Source organism: Petaurus breviceps, unplaced genomic scaffold, assembly GCF_028583685.1.
Source record: "Petaurus breviceps papuanus isolate PSGF00001 unplaced genomic scaffold, PetGlider_PUasm1.0 118, whole genome shotgun sequence".
NCBI lineage: Eukaryota > Metazoa > Chordata > Mammalia > Diprotodontia > Petauridae > Petaurus > Petaurus breviceps.
Genome location: NW_027185616.1, coordinates 27566192 through 27582004, shown reverse-complemented (window position 1 = coordinate 27582004; position 15813 = coordinate 27566192). Strand labels below are relative to the sequence as shown.

The 15813-nt window shown below is 39.0% G+C and overlaps 1 protein-coding gene and 1 long non-coding RNA gene across 3 annotated transcripts in view; one reads left to right on the top strand and one right to left on the bottom strand.

Moving 5' to 3' along the window:
* Nucleotides 1-8339, bottom strand: part of LOC138160797 (uncharacterized) — a 122968-nt gene extending 114629 nt beyond the window's left edge. Inside the window, exon 1 of the long non-coding RNA XR_011168212.1 lies at nt 8205-8339. This is a non-coding gene — a long non-coding RNA (uncharacterized lncRNA). The remainder of the gene's footprint in view (nt 1-8204) is intronic.
* Nucleotides 8208-15813, top strand: part of LOC138160786 (tumor suppressor ARF-like) — a 30829-nt gene continuing 23223 nt past the window's right edge. Inside the window, exon 1 of one of the 2 annotated variants that reach the window (XM_069087537.1) lies at nt 8208-8333. In XM_069087537.1, coding sequence (XP_068943638.1) covers nt 8313-8333 — 21 coding nt within the window. In that variant the 5' untranslated portion in view covers nt 8208-8312. Of the gene's footprint in view, nt 8334-8884; nt 9233-15813 lie in introns of those variants that run through there. The other variant, XM_069087528.1, reaches the window with a different exon arrangement.

Sequence of the window (15813 nt, the reverse complement as noted above, 5' to 3'; positions counted from 1 at the left end):
AAGTGAAGTTTAATTTCAAAGTGAGGGAAATGGCTTATAAGCAAGGAGGGAATCTAGATACATGTGCTGGGGCCCGCCCCTAATGGGGGGACCCAAAGCTGTGTGGGGAGATCTTAATACTTAGTCCAACTTATACCTACAGTGTGCTATAGCCCTGACAATGAGGGAGTAACAGCAAGAATGAGACAAGTTCGATTTATAGCAGGGCTTCATGACTAGAACATAGTTACTTGTCAGGTGGTTGAGCTCAGAGAACACCTGGTGCTAGTCAAAGCAACACAATAGTTATGTGATTGTGCCAGATGATGAGTGCAAAGGATTGTTGTTATGCCAGGCTCAGGGCAAAACTTACTTGCTGGTCTTTAGCTCAGGAAAGCCAGGTGTTTCCTAATACCTTGACAGTAATAAACTCCCTTTCCCTGTTTCTAAACCACGCTGTACTTTTTTTATATCTATAGGTAGTATCTCCTCCCAATTCATGCTTATAGGTTGAGTTCCTCCAGGAGACAACTATCTCAGGTTCAAGGTACTCTGTGCGTCCACAGTATTGCTAAAACGTTAGCTCACAAGCCCCCACCAATAATTTTCCCCTTTATTAGTCAACCAAAGGATACTATTAGCTTAAAACAAAGGCATTTACTGAAATGGCATAGTTTTAAAAAGGACCCCCTCCATAAACTTGGGGCACACTCTTCCATAAATACACACAGCATGAATAGGAAGATGGACACATATAGACATCACATGTGAAGGGGAACCCATAGGGAACACATGTGGGCCAGGATGCACAAGTGGAGAAGCAGACTCCATTGGATACTGAAAGATGCTGCTTCGCTGAACACTATTTCACTTCTTTGCTGCAGTCTCCACCATCTTCAGCTTCTCCCTCCATACAAATCCTCAGTGGCTTTGAACTTTAAGTAGACCTCAGGATCAGAACCATTAGAACTATCTCTTTCCACCTCAACATGATACATCCAAAAAGATCCTCTCTGCAGAGAAAATTCCATGCCTGCAACCCTCTCATTTAAGAACCCTAACTTGGACACAGAAATTTAGAGTTCAGGAAGCAATATGCTTGAATTTCCCTCTCAAGCTATGTACAAGATGCCACTGCTGATAGGAAAGAGAGGAGAAAGAAATCTCCCGCACACACTTGCTTCAGTCCCTAAAAGGCAGAAGTCCTTAACAATTGAGTTCTTCCTTCAAAACTCAGTCAAGGTAAGGCCATCTTGTTTTTTATGTAGGCCATAAGGAGAATGGTTGATCTGTTCATCCTTTATCCAGTGGTTATCAAAATATAACTCCATCAAGCTGATTCAGATGATTCGATATACTTTATTATCATGTTATTTACTCTCAGCTTTTATCAATGACTCCTTTACACCTGCTTAACATACATTCAATACTAATTATTTATTATTTTGTATTTCATTGTATCTTCCCCCTAGTAGGCTATAATAGGCTGTAATCTCCATGAATTCAAGGAACTAGCCCTATGTAAATTATGTTTGCTATCTAGCACAGTGCATTAGATAGTTATAAAAATTTTTTTGTAGAATGAATTGTTATTCCTTTCTAGAGGAGAGAGGATTGTGATACTTTCCCAGATGTATAATATGCAAGTATATAATTCTCACATTTTTATATATGTGTATATGTATATATACATATATACATACATACATGCATATATATATGACATAGGGAAGCTAGATGATGCAATGGGTAGAGCACTGCACTTGGAACCAGGAAGACTCATCTTCATGAGTTCAAATTCGTCCTCAGACACTTACAAGTTGTGTGACCCTTGGTAAATCACTTAACCATGTTTGCCTCAGTTTCTCATCTGTAAAATGAGCTGGAGAAGAAAGTGACACAGTTATTCCAATTATCTGATGAAGGAAAACTTACTTTGCAACAGGTGATATTGACAGTATAATAGTAAAAGTAATTAGAAGATGATTATGTTAACTACTTTGAAGTATATAACAGGTACAATAACAAGTCTTAGATTGTACACTTTTAGTTAGTCTTCAATTACAAAGCAATAATTAACACTTTGTAATAAATTTGTATCTAGAAATGTGCTAGTAAATAGCTGAAATTTAATGAGTGGTTTATTGAATTAGCAAATCCCAAAGTACAAATTCAATTGTTTGATAATATATGTGTATATATATATGTATATAGCTAGCTTGTTGACACTGTTTTTCAAAACCAGAATATTACAAGAAGGAAATCAGAAAAAAAAATATGCCCTGTGATCCCTGCAAAAGAATTGAACCCAATAATTAAGACAGTAAAGACAAGTATGGGACTTGAACTTGGCGAGCTGGTTCCAATTTTCAGCTCAGCCACTAGTAAGTCACCTGGCTTTGCAAAGGTCCCTTCACTCCGTGGGCCTCAGTTTCCTTATCTATAAAACAAAAGGATTGGACTAAATTGTCTCTAGGTTCCCTCTGAGTCTTTAGCCATAAAACGATGATCAATTAAACATCTGTGTGTTTCTGAATACATTTGTTAAACTATTTTAAGGGATTGAGGCTTTATTACATGCTGATTTTGATACAGAAGGCATGTCTGGATCCAGGCAAACAAGATTGTTTCATCTTAGCAATAGATGGGTATAACACATTGACTGTGTATTTGTGGTGTGTCATCTGAAATTCATTCCCTTCCATGAGACAGCATGACAGTACAAAGTGCACTAGAATTGGAAGGACCTTGGTTCAAATCTAACCTCTGAGGTTTATTACCTGTGTCACTACAGGAAAAATCAGTTAACCACCCACAATTTCAGTTTCCTCATCTGTAAAATGGGGGTAATAATACCCATAGTATCTATTTTATAGTGTGGCTGTGAGGCTTAAATGAGATAAGGTGTGGAAAGAACTTTGCAAATGTAAAGATGACATATAAATGTTAGTTTTAATTACTCTAGTCTCATCCAGCCTTACCATAAGACTTGAGTTTGGAAGGATTGGTGTCAATAAAAGAAAAGCAGTACATTTGTTTATCTCTCTGACTTTATTACAAAACCAAATAGAAATAATTTAGAAAGTATCCTTTTTATGTGTTATCATACATTTTTATGTATTATTATTCCCTCCCTTATCTAGGCTAGTTTGAGAGTTTAACGTATTGTGGTTTTTAATCCAAAAAATAATGAGATTTGACATTTGTCTAATGCTGAAATTTTCAGTGATTTTTCATACATTATTTGATCCTCACAATAAGCCCTGTGAAACATATACCACAGGGTCTTCTCCTCATACTACTGATAAAGAAACTGAGCCTCAGATATATTAATCAACTTGCATCATCACGTGGCTACTAAATATTGAATAGAGTAGGCATAGGGACTGGACCTGTGATTTCATTAACATACGGAATTCCCAAATGAGGAAATCCCTTCCACTAATGCATTGAAAGGGGGGGGGAGGGGAAGTGTTGGAATGGGAAATTAATTCCAAATCTTCTATCTCCAAGTCCAGAAGACTTTCTAATAGAACAGCTGTCTCTCAACTGATAATAGTCTGATCATAACCGTAATAACAGTTTGCTCAATTCCCAAACATACCAGCTGGTCAGCAAGATGATAATTATGGTGGTGATGATGATGATGATGATGATGATGATGATGATGATGATGATACTTCAAGGTTTGCAAAGAGGCATAGATATGCTGTAGAGAACTTGATAAGGGCGATTTAAAGTGGTGTCACAAAATATTTTGTTCTCACAATTTATGAGTAATAAATTATATAGAAGTGGGGCAGCTAGGTGGCACAGTGAATAGAGTACCAGCCCTGGAGGCAGGAGGACCTGAGTTCAAATCCTGCCTCAGACATTTGACATACTAGCCATGTGACCTTGGATAAGTCAATTAACCCCAATTGCCCTGCCCTCTCCCCTCCAAAAAATTATATAAAAGAACCCTTGATTTGTAGTCAGAGGATGGAAATTAAGATCCTGCTTCTGCAAGCCTCACCCCCAACCCAGGCCTCAGTTTTCTTGCCTCTAAAATGAAAGGTCTGTTAGATGAACACTAAGGAATCTAAAGCTATATGATCCTATGAAGAACCATTCAGTGACAAAACAACATTCCCTAACTGCCCCCATTACATCACTTTTTTTCACACATCTTATATAAAAAATGTGCTTGGAGGGGTGGCTAGGTGGTGCAGTGAATAGAGCACTGGCCCTGGAGTCAGGAGGACCTGGGTTCAGATCTGGCATCAGACACTTAACACACACACACACACAAAAAACTAGCCTTGTGACCATGGGCAAGTCACTTAATCCCAACTGCCCTCCAAAAAAAAAATCAAAAAGAAAATGTACTGGATATAGAAACTAATTGTAAAATACTGTGTAAGTCTGAGATTGAGCCACAAATGAAAGTTATGTCTTCCAGTAGTCTTGAATGAGACAAAGAGGAGGGTTGTCTTCCCTCTTTATTTTTGGGATACATTCCTTGTGTTCTGGGATTTTATTTATCTTTGTACTTAGCACAGTGCACTCTGACTAGTAGGTAGTTAACATCTGTTGAATTCTGTGTTTGTGACAGACCACAAAAGAAGGCATGAAAGGAGGATTGGGATCAATATGGCATTGAAACATCCTCTCTTAAAATAACAAATATTTTTTAGAGTTTACCATGAGTTATCCATGATAATATGGGGGAGTAGTGGAATAGATAGTGCAAAACATCCCACAAATATACTATCTATCGAACTCCAACTTAATGTCCCATAGGCATCTCTGACTCAACAACTCAGAACTCTTTATTTTCCCCCAAAATCCACCCCTCTACCTAACTTCCTATATCTGTCAAGAATACCATAATCCCAGTCAAGAGTACTGATCATTTAAATGGTCAAAGGATATGAACATGCAGTTTTCAGATGAAGAAATTCAAGCTATCTGTAGTCATGTGGGGAAAAAAAAGATTCTAAATCACTATTGATTAGAGAAATGCAAATTAGAACAACTGAGGTGCCACCCCACAGCTATCAGATTGGTTAATAGGACAGAAAAGGAAAGTGATAAATGTTGAAGATGTGGGAAAATTGGAACATTAATGTGTTGTTGGTGGAGTTGTGAACTGATTCAACCATTCTGGAAAGCAATTTTAAACTATGCCCAACTACGGTCCTTCCCCGCTCTTATCAATGAGGCTCCTGCCTATACTTCTAGGCTTTTGACATATTTTTCCTTCTACTTTTCTTTGAGTTTCTGACAACCTGACTACCTGCTGTTTCTCACACACAACACTGCACCTCCCTCCTCTCTGTATCTTTGCAGCTTTGTTCCTCACTCGCAGAACGCACTTCATCTCTACCTCCGCCTCTTAGAATCTCTCAGTTGCTTCAAGACTCAGTTAAAGTGCCATCTCCTACATGAGACCTTCTCTGACCCCGCACCCCTCCAAGTGCTTGTACCCTTCCCCAAAATTCTCCTTGTATATATCTTGTGCTTGCTTTTTCCTAATACCATGCAGATTCCATTAAGCTGAGCTATTTCAGTTTTCTCTTGGCATCCTCAGGACCTAGGGGCACAGTTCCTGGAACACAGCAAGGACTTAATATTTTCTGGTTGATGGATCAATTGACTGAACAAAAGGCATTTCTGTTTTTCTTTGGAATACAGTATACACTTGCTCTTGCTCCAGAAGCATCTTCCTAATTATTTTTGGTTGCGTTATTTACATTAGCTGGAATTCCCTAACACACACCAACTGACAGTGGGGTCAGGTGCAGGATGGCAGGAAAAAAATAGATATAAAAATGTTTCAACAAGGCGCGATTCATCATTCAGAGAACTAAGAATGAAAAGTCTACTATCATCTTTCTCCTTACAATAGTGTCCTGAAGAAGAGAGGGGTAGATATTTCTCTGAACCCATAAGTATTATTATTTCCCCACCCAGTGAAACAACCTATAGTCCTATGGCGCATCTCCTCTTTTTTTAACTTTTCAGAAAGCTCTACAAGTTAGAACTTACATAGTCTTACATGGATAAGCCCTGTTTCACCAAATGTACATAAAATTGGTATTATAATATGGGAGTTCAGATTATGAAGGAAAAAGATATTTGCAATATTCAATATCCTGACTGGCTGTTTAAAACTTTTTTCAGTTTCACTTTGTGATTGCAAATTTCTTGTATTCCTATATGGCAGCAGCTGTTATTTTCTGGGGAAGATATTGGAGGATTTAAAAACATAGCTAAGAAATAAACATACATATCATAAACCAAGTGCTAGTCCAGGTGCAAGGAGGTGAAGCATCAAAAGCTTGAAGGAATTGGAAATGATCACAATAGAACATATGGTATTTGAGCTGGGCCACAATGTTTAACTTAGGTATCCATAGGATTTCAAGAGAGAGAGATGAGCCTGGGGATAAGACTGCATTCTACGTGTAGGAAACAGCACAGACTAAAAGCACAGTTGTGGGGCAGTCCAGGATATGTATGGGATAATAAGTAATCTAGTTTAACTAGACCAGGACATAGGTAGAGAGGGGAGTGGTATACAACAAGACAAGAAAAGTAAGATGATTTAAGGGAAAGACCTTGAATTCAGAACTAAGTAGCTTGAAATTTACTGAGTTCTCTGAGAAGAGGAGAGACATAGCCAAAGTTCTATGCATAAAAAAAAGATTAATCTTGAAGGGATGTGAAAGATGAATTAGAGATGGAGTCAGTAAAAGGGAAGAAGACAGATATTTTGCACCATCCTTAACAACAGCAAAGCTCTTAATTTCTAAATTAATACTCAGTGTCCATGTAAAACGACACATATAAAGTCAGGTTCTGTGTTACCAGGAATCTGGAAATATCATCTGTCGATCATACTTGTATGAAAGACACTACAGTTCTAAGTCTCAACAATATGTGTGTAAGTATACCTCTTGGGAGGGGGGAGTGGTTGGAGAGGAGGTGTCTTCAGCTACAAAGTATCAACCTGAAATTGTATAGATTCCTAGTACAATGAAAAGAGCTCTGAATTTGGAGTCTGAAGGGTCTGAGTGGTCTGGGTGCCAATTCCATCTCCCTCACTTTATATAAATTTGACTGTCAATAAATTGCTTAATCTCTCTGAGTCTCAGTACCCTTATTTGTTTAATGAGGAAGTTAGAGTCGACTTCTGAGGGCCCCTTCTGAGGATCCTAGATTTAGGACACATCCTCAACAGGTGATTTGGTGTGGGTGTGGGTGGTGTGTGTAAATCCTGGAACTACGAAGACACCTTAGAAGCTATCGTATATAAAGATACAAATGGGGGGGGGGGGAGAGAGAGAGAAAGAGAGAGAGAGAGAGAGAGAGAGAGAGAGAGAGAGAGAGAGAGAGAACCCTCTCCTTTTTTTCCGGAGTGCTTGGCCTTGTTTCAAAATATCTATAGAGTATTTTCTTACCACCAGGAAGATTTTCTGAGATGTGGTCTGACACCGTAACCCAGATCCAAGTCCCAATTCGACAATGTGCAATGTGGCTGGCGCTAGCTGGGAGATGTGGGATCGACTCCTAGTGCTACGTCTCTAACTGAATTCAGCATGGGGTCTACAATTCTCTTTTACAGAGGATCCCTGCAGGGGCCGGACGTAGGACGGTGGCAGAGAGACTCGATGCCTGCCCTTAGGCATGGCCGCCAGACACTCGGGATTTGAATTAGAACTGGGACCCCGCAGAAAGTGATCTCCTTACGAGTGCTCTAGTCCGAGCAACAGCCCCGTGGTTCGGCCTCCCAAGACCCAGCTGTTAAGGGAGCCTTGGTGTCCCGACCTCACCCTGTGGATTTCCCCAGCCCCACCCCCACCCCTGCTTTTCCGGTTCCAATTCTTGTGGGAAAGGAGAGACTAGGAGACGTAGAGAAAAAGGACCCTAGAAAGCAGAGCAGAGGAAGGGATGCCAGAGGGGTCCCGATACTCCTCTCCGTGCGGATCTATAGGTTTAAAACCGAAAATAAAAAGTGGCCTGGGGACATCTCCTTCAGTGTCTGCTAAAGGAGCAAAGCCGCTACAAAGAGTGACACCGGCCATCTAGGGGCGAGAGAGGCTTGTAGGACCTGAGTCCAGAGGGGGGATGAGGAGAACTGGGGAAGAGAATCGTGGGTGATGGAGAGGGGAGGCGAGAAAGGGAGAGGGGGGGAGGGGGGAGGCAGAGGCAAACACGCCTTGGGTTTCCACTTTGCCTACCTAGTGTTTGTCCTCCTCAGTCTTTAGATTCGGCTTCTCGGCTGCTGCTGACGCTTTCTCATTGTGCCCTCCGGAGCCAGCGCACAAACGTCGATTTACCGCGCCCAGATGTTGGTGCCGCCGCCCCAGGTGAAATGAGCCTTTTATTTATTTGTTTCACTCCCCCCCCACAGCCCCACTCCGCGCCTAAGAAATGTCAGTGTTTGTGCAGCCGTTTATTTCAAACTTGACCTCTAGCTCCTGATTGGTCGATGAATACAATCTAGGAGAAGCTTTTTTTTTTTTAATTGTAAGCAAGAATGAGAAATTAGCGACCCTCCAGGAGGGGTGAAAGGAAGAAGAGACGGGGGGCAGGGTGGGCAAGATAGATGGGGTACGAAGTGAGATGGGCGGAGAAAACAGCAGGAAGGGGCGGGAGGGGGGTTAGCTGTGACTGGCGGAACTAAAACGGGGAGAGGGAGGGGGAAGGATAGAAGCGGGGAAGGGGGGGAATGGGAGGTGTGAGAAGGAGATGAGGAAGGTGGAGGGGGAAGGGAGAAAGGGGAGGGAAAGGAAGCTAAAGAGCTGGTGGGGGATGAAGCAGCCCCTAAATCTTTTCCCCACCCCCATCGCTCAACTCTCGTCCCCACCCACCCGTGCCCTTAACTTTATCTTGCCTACTGACCAAATTACCCGAGCAAGCAAAGCGGATCTTGAGCAACGGGACTGATCTGGAGGTTCCCCGCCCCTCTCCTCAGCCGCGCTCCTGTGTGCGTGCGCGCGTGTGTCTGTGTGTGTGCATGGAGTCTGTAGCGTCGCAGGGTTAGCGCAGCGGAGCAGAGGTGCTGGGCCTGGAAACCCGGGCCCCAGAATGACCCGCAGGGTTAGAGTGACCATCCGCGTGGGCAGAGCTTGCCGACCCCGCCGCATCAGGACTTTCGTGGCAAAGATAGTGCAGGCGCTGTGCCGAGCATCAGCCAGCAGCAATCAAGCGATACCCTTCCAAGTGTTGCTGATAGTGAGGAGGAAACGTGATCGTGCAAGACCAGGTACGCAAAAGCAGTGGAAAGGAGCCGTGAAAAAGAAAAGAGGCGTTTGGGGGTGCGTCCGATTAACAGGATAACTAGCCTCAGCCTTAGTAAGTGATTTAACAGAGGCTGGACAGCTACAGAGAAAAAAGAAGTCCCACTTTCACCCCCTGGCAGCCCTTTTATATCCTGAATTTTTTTTAAACTCTTTTGGAGTGTCTTTTGCTCAGGATTATAGCCCTGTTCTGCCCTGCGCAGGTATAACCATATGTAATTCCAACGGGAATTATCTCATAACTCCTCATTAGGGAATTCTGGTGCTATCTTAGTGATCTGGGGACTTCCGAATGCCCAAGAATGAGTAAGAGTCTGACCCCATTTAGTGACGGTGTATTTAGTCCTTTCTTGGTTTTCCGAGTTTATTGTTGTTAGCTATGAAAATTTGTCAACAGTCCCAACTTCTTCATTCCTTCGAGGTGGCGCCTTTTACTAGCATTTTTCCCTCCCCTTTTCTAGAAGTTTTGGAGGGAAATGGGGGCGAGGGCACCCAAAAGATTTAACTTCCCCTTAACTCCTACTGCCCAAGTAAGACAAACCTCGAAGAACCCCCCCCCCCTCCCCGAAACTGTACACACCAGTTGTCAACCAGCAAGAGCCAACTTGCTCTCAGGAATGATTGTGTTTTGATCAGTGTTTTTATTATGTTTTATTGAGATGTCATGTTTTGTGCCTGTCCCTACGTTATAAATAAGGAAGGGCAATTGGCCATCTTAATTTGACGATCTCCCTTAACCAGTCAGATTACAACACTACTGAGTAAGAAAGCAGTATGTACTAGGCCCATTTGGTCCACATGTTGAAGGCAACATGCTCACTATCGAGGGTAATTCAGCTCATTTAGGAATTCATTTAGAAAGGAAATTTTAGGGTCAGGATAGCAAAGCTACTTAATTTGTCTTTGATTGTAAACCTGAAAACAATTTAGTCAACCCAGTAATGAGGCCTATTATTAGAGTGACTTTCCATGTTGTGCCCATCTTTACCCACTTAAAAAAATACCTATGTAAAAGCAAGAGGCATAGTCGAATTGGGGGATTATTTCATGTGAAAAATGAATTTTATTTATCGTGACCTTTTTTCTTGTGGAAAATAAAATTGAGATTCTTGATATACAAGCATTACAGTTTTCAATCAAGCAAAAAAATGAGAGATCCTCACAACTATTAGCATACAATTATATACCAGATTTGAACTCAGGTCCTCCTGACTCCAGGTCTGGTGCTCTATTCACTATTCGCTAATCACTATTCACTGATTGTATTTCTGCATATGTAGATTATACATATGTTATTTTATTTATTCATAATTTTAAATTAAGCCAATTATAACCTATTGATGTTCAAATAATTCCACATAATGTTATGTGGCATTATGGTAATAATATGATGTACAGTAAGAACTGGACCTGTGATTTCATCCTGGTTGGGAGGTCCTGGTAAGGCAAGTCTCTCTGCCCTTGTATGTTAGAATCTTCTCTGCTATTTATTGGTCTTAGAGAGTTTTCTGGAGCACTGGGAGTTTATTAAGTGACTTATCCAGAGTTATACAGCCTACATGTGTCAAATTCAAATCTTTCATTCTCCAAAGCCAGCTCTCTATCCGCCACACCATGTTGCTTTTGGTAATATTATATGTATACAAACAGACCATGTTAGTATTCACCGATGTATTACAACACAAGTATTTTAGATAGTTAAAATATGTGTATGAATTCTCTTGGTGAAGTATTTGTGTTTAAAATTTGTTTTTAAGACAGCATGTCTTTATTTAAAAGATGCATAAGATTTTAGGGGGTATTTTTTGGACTTTCAGCAAATATATAAATTATGAACTATGTTTTATTGCTTGTAGGGAGGGATTTGTATATGGAAAATTCACACATGTATACATACACAGAGAGATAGGCACTTCTGTAACTTAAGGATCTGCATTTCTCTAGGTGTAAGTACTTTGATGAATATAACCTTTCTGCCATTTAGTTTTCATGAGATCCTTTGACTGAAAAAAAAAAATTCATCACCTTGCCGAAAACCTGATAATAAGTTTATTGCATTTAGCTAGAACTGTTGACAGCTTATTGTCAAGGCTATGCTAAAAGCATTTCTGGCATGCTAGGACTGACCACTTACCAAAACTGTTTGTAGGATAAGGTCTTAGTCAACTAATGTTTTTCCACAGCAGACATAAAGCATTATAGTGGAACTTTAGTGAAGTTGTATATAAGAAGATGTAAATAGATATACATACTTTAATGTCTATATTAAAGACCCCATTTCCCCTGAGACATCTTGAGTAGATTTGTAAAAGGTATTTTTGCAGGAACAACAAAAAATACAGTGCTAAAACAGTATTAATTTTTAACTCTACAATTAAATTACATAGGTATAAATACTAATGAACATCATTTATTTATGTCATACAAATGTATATTTCACATAAAACACTAGTTTAGGTATGCTTATATCTTAAGCATGCACATGTAAATATATTCATGAAAGTGCTGTTATGAACACCACATACATTTTAAAAGTCAAATAATTATGATTCTGAGGTGTTGGGGACTTTTTGCATGGATAAGTTTTAAGTGTTATATAATTGGAGAGATACATACAGATATTATATAGTAGCTTTTATAAGTGCATATTATTTTCCTTATAACAAAAACACAATTAGTACTTGTTGCATTTTATGTGAAATGTACACAATACACTCATTATGCAATATGAGGCTCAGTATTTATAAATATATAAATTCAAGCCATTTTGGAGACAGTTTTTTACATAATATGTCTCAGGTTGAACATGACAGGATCTAGTATTATAAATATAACATATATTTTTATGGATTGGTAATATATCACTGTGAAATACCTCATGGTGACTGATAATTGTGCAACTACACTATGACCACCAAGTATAAACAAGAGTCTTTGGACGAAGTGCTTAAATCACTGCTTAGTTAGTAAATTAGGCTTGCTCAGACGTAACTAACTCTTCTTCTTTTATGTATTCTTCCCCGGTTAGAATACAAGCTCCCTGAGGGCAAGTAATGTCTTTCCTTTTGATTGCCTCTCTATTTACTGCAGTTTGCTCAGTTCCTGGCACTCAGTAAAAAAAATCCATCCCCACCCCACTCCCACCCCCCATAAGATTTTAAATATGTTCTATTGACCAAGAGGAAATCACTTGCCTCTAGGTTCAGTCCCTGGAGCATTGTGATACCTTGGCAAAAATACCCAAACAGAGTTTGTGGACTTTGGTTCAAATCAGAGCTTTGCTCGTGTGACTTTGAACAAATTACTTAACCGCTCTCTGCCTTCAGTTCCCTAAAGGGAGTTGAACTAGATGATCTTTAAAGTTCCTTCTAACTCTAAATCAATTATCTTTTAGAAGAAGCAATTAAATCTCTAATGGCATGTTTTATAGTCTATTGTGCAAGGTTGACCGAGCACTACACTTAAAAAAATTAAATTGACATAACTAATCTGTGTAACAAATAGACCTACATATCTACTTAGGAGGAGTAAGGAAGAAAGGAAAAGGAAAAGACTCAAAATGCTGAGAGAATAAAGTAATATGACATAACACAACACTATATAATATAATACAACATAACATAACACAACACCATATAATATAATATAATACAATACAATACAATACAATACAATACAATACAATATAATATAATATAATATAATATAATATAATATAATATAATATAATATAATATAATAGTGTAATCAATAGAATACTGGATTTAAAGTAAAGAAATCAGGTTCAGATCTAATTTCTGACCCTTACAGTCAAACTCTCCAAAGGGAGTTCCCATACCCAGGAAATCATAGAAGCCTGACATAGATACATTTAGACACAGATTTCTTCTTAATCCGGTGGTGGGACCCCAGACTCCGTAGTCATTGGTGAAAGATTAGGTCATTGTAAAGCTGTTTGTTTCTTTGTTTGTAATTACGTCTAAACTTCATCCTCAGAGACCTCGGAAGACTGCAAATCTTCCAGAATTTCAATTGTTTTACTCCCTCTTCAAGTCTCTGTGAATCATCACTTTTTTTTTTAAAGGATCTATTCAATTCACTCTCTCTCCTACCCAAATCCCTAGCAACTGATTGAAACTACAGGCCTGGAACATCATTCCTTATCTACCCCCAGATCCAAGAACTCGGAAAACGTTGGGTGATGTGTGCTCCTAGTTAGGAAAGCTACCTGTACGTCATGGAAAAAAATGCCAGAGACCCTTTACCTCTCTCATTCCCCTTTTTGCACCGCTCCATTCTTGCGACATGATCAGTTCTGCAGTGGCGGACTTTCCACCAGTCTCTCTGCTCCCCACCGTCTGCTGCTTAACACATACAGACACACACCTGCAGTCTTCCCCAGGCTCTAAGCCCTGGGACAAGAGCTGTCAACTGAAAACTTTAACTATGATTGCAAACCTTGGTTCCATCTTCACTCTCCTCACATTCTCCAACTTACACACCTTCTTAACTCCCATTTACATTTGCTCCTCACTTCTGTGGTTGTCTGATTCTCTTAACTTCATACTAAGTCATTCTGGTTTTGAGTGTTCAAAGTATGTGTATGTGTACCCACACACATGTAAATATTTGTAGGACTGTATCTTTGAGTCATTTAGGTCTCTAATGACCTGTACAGGAAAAGATGCAAAAAAGACTTAATGGACTCTGAACCTTGTTTGGGGCATTCTTTATCTTCAGGTCCGGCAAGTTCTCTGAAATAATTGCATGTGCATTTCCACCAGTCTCCTGCTTTTCCATTCCCTTCTATGATTTAGAAAAAAAGGAGGGATGGAAATGGAAGAAGGGCTTATCCCCTAATAAAAGGAGACAACAAGCCATTGCTTGTTTCTTATGATATAGACATTATTCTCTTTCCCCATATTAAAAATGAGTTTTCTCTAGATAAAAGTGTGGAAATAACATATATCAACTATCTTGTCTACCTTGTAAGGTAAAGACATATCTTTAAGAAAAGTCTTAAATGTCTTGCTCCCAATAAATAGCTAGAGGTGGGGAACTATGAATGTTGAATTTTACATATGTTGTCAGAGCTGCTTAATATGTTCACTAATTTTGCTGAATTTTTCTTTTTCACTTTAAAAATTATATGATGCAAGTGGCTGGCTCTCTGGGGAGGAGGTGGAGAGAGATATTTGAAAATCAATGATATAAAAGACAAAAAAATCAACATTTTTATTAAGAAAGAAAATTCTGGATTATATCTTATCTGCATTTAAATGACAACTTCAGCTATGATACAGTCATTTTCATTAAGCTTTGCATTAAAATCTCCAAAGTAAAAACATTTTTAATGAGAATGTGGAAAGATCATTGGAGTTGGAATCAGAAGATCTGGGTTCAAGTCTGGCTTCTACATCTTGCAAATTTGTTTTACATAGGGCAGTGGCTTAACCTCAGAGAACCAAATATATAAAATGAAAGATTTAGATGTTATGATTCCCAAAGTCCTTTCCTGTGTTTGAGACTACTGTTACTATTTAAAAGAATGTAAATAGTAACACTTTAAGAACACTATATGGGTTCTAAAGTACAAAAATACTTTTTACTAATAATAAACTTCTTAGCTTTCATGAAAATTGTTACATCTATTTTGATTAGTTTTTTAGATGTTGATCTGGCTTACAAATTACAGTAAAAATAAATCATATTGTCAGAGCTGTGTTAAAATATGTTAAAATATTTTTTCTATATTTATGTACAAAATAATGAATTGATTTTTTGTTTGAAAATATGACTTGATTCTTGCTCATGTTCATCACAATGACCTCTGTTTTTGGTTTTGATTTTTGTGAACACTTGGATAATTTGTTCTTCACTGTCCTTCTCTTGTCTTCTCTGCCCCCTCCCCCCACCTGCACTCCTGCCATTTTCTCTCCCATCCCCTAACCTCATTTTTTTTATTTTTAGCTCTGGGAAAAAGTTTTAATTGAATGCTCTGGAAATACAGAGTTAAATGCAGAAGTTCAGAACTGAGCCATACATGAAGAGGACTGAAAAGAACCTCTTCTAAATAATTTACTGATCTGTAGGGGAATATAAATTAAGTCATTCCTTTATGAATGCAAAAGTAGTTTCAGTAAAATTCCTTATCTTCACCATCACTGTCTATTCAAGGAGGTAGGCTTTCTTCTGTCTTGGCTATAATTTTACTTATGAGAATGTAAAGGAACAATAAAGAAACTGGAGATTATGTGATTTTGTTTTTATTTCCTTTTTGTTTCAAAGTGTCTCATGTTTATAGTGTAAAACATTAATAATAATATTAGGGACATATAGGCCTCTGTGATAGTGGGGAAAACCTTTTTTTCCCCAAAGGATAACCTTTATAATTATGTGTTCATTCATTTCAATCGGGAAGATGGGATTCTAGGTCAGAATCTAGATTTGTGTGTTCAAAATTTAAGAAGTTGCTAAAGCTTTCACGAAACTAACAAACAAAAGGAGAGAAAAGCTGAAGCCTGGTATATGTATACTACCCATTTTC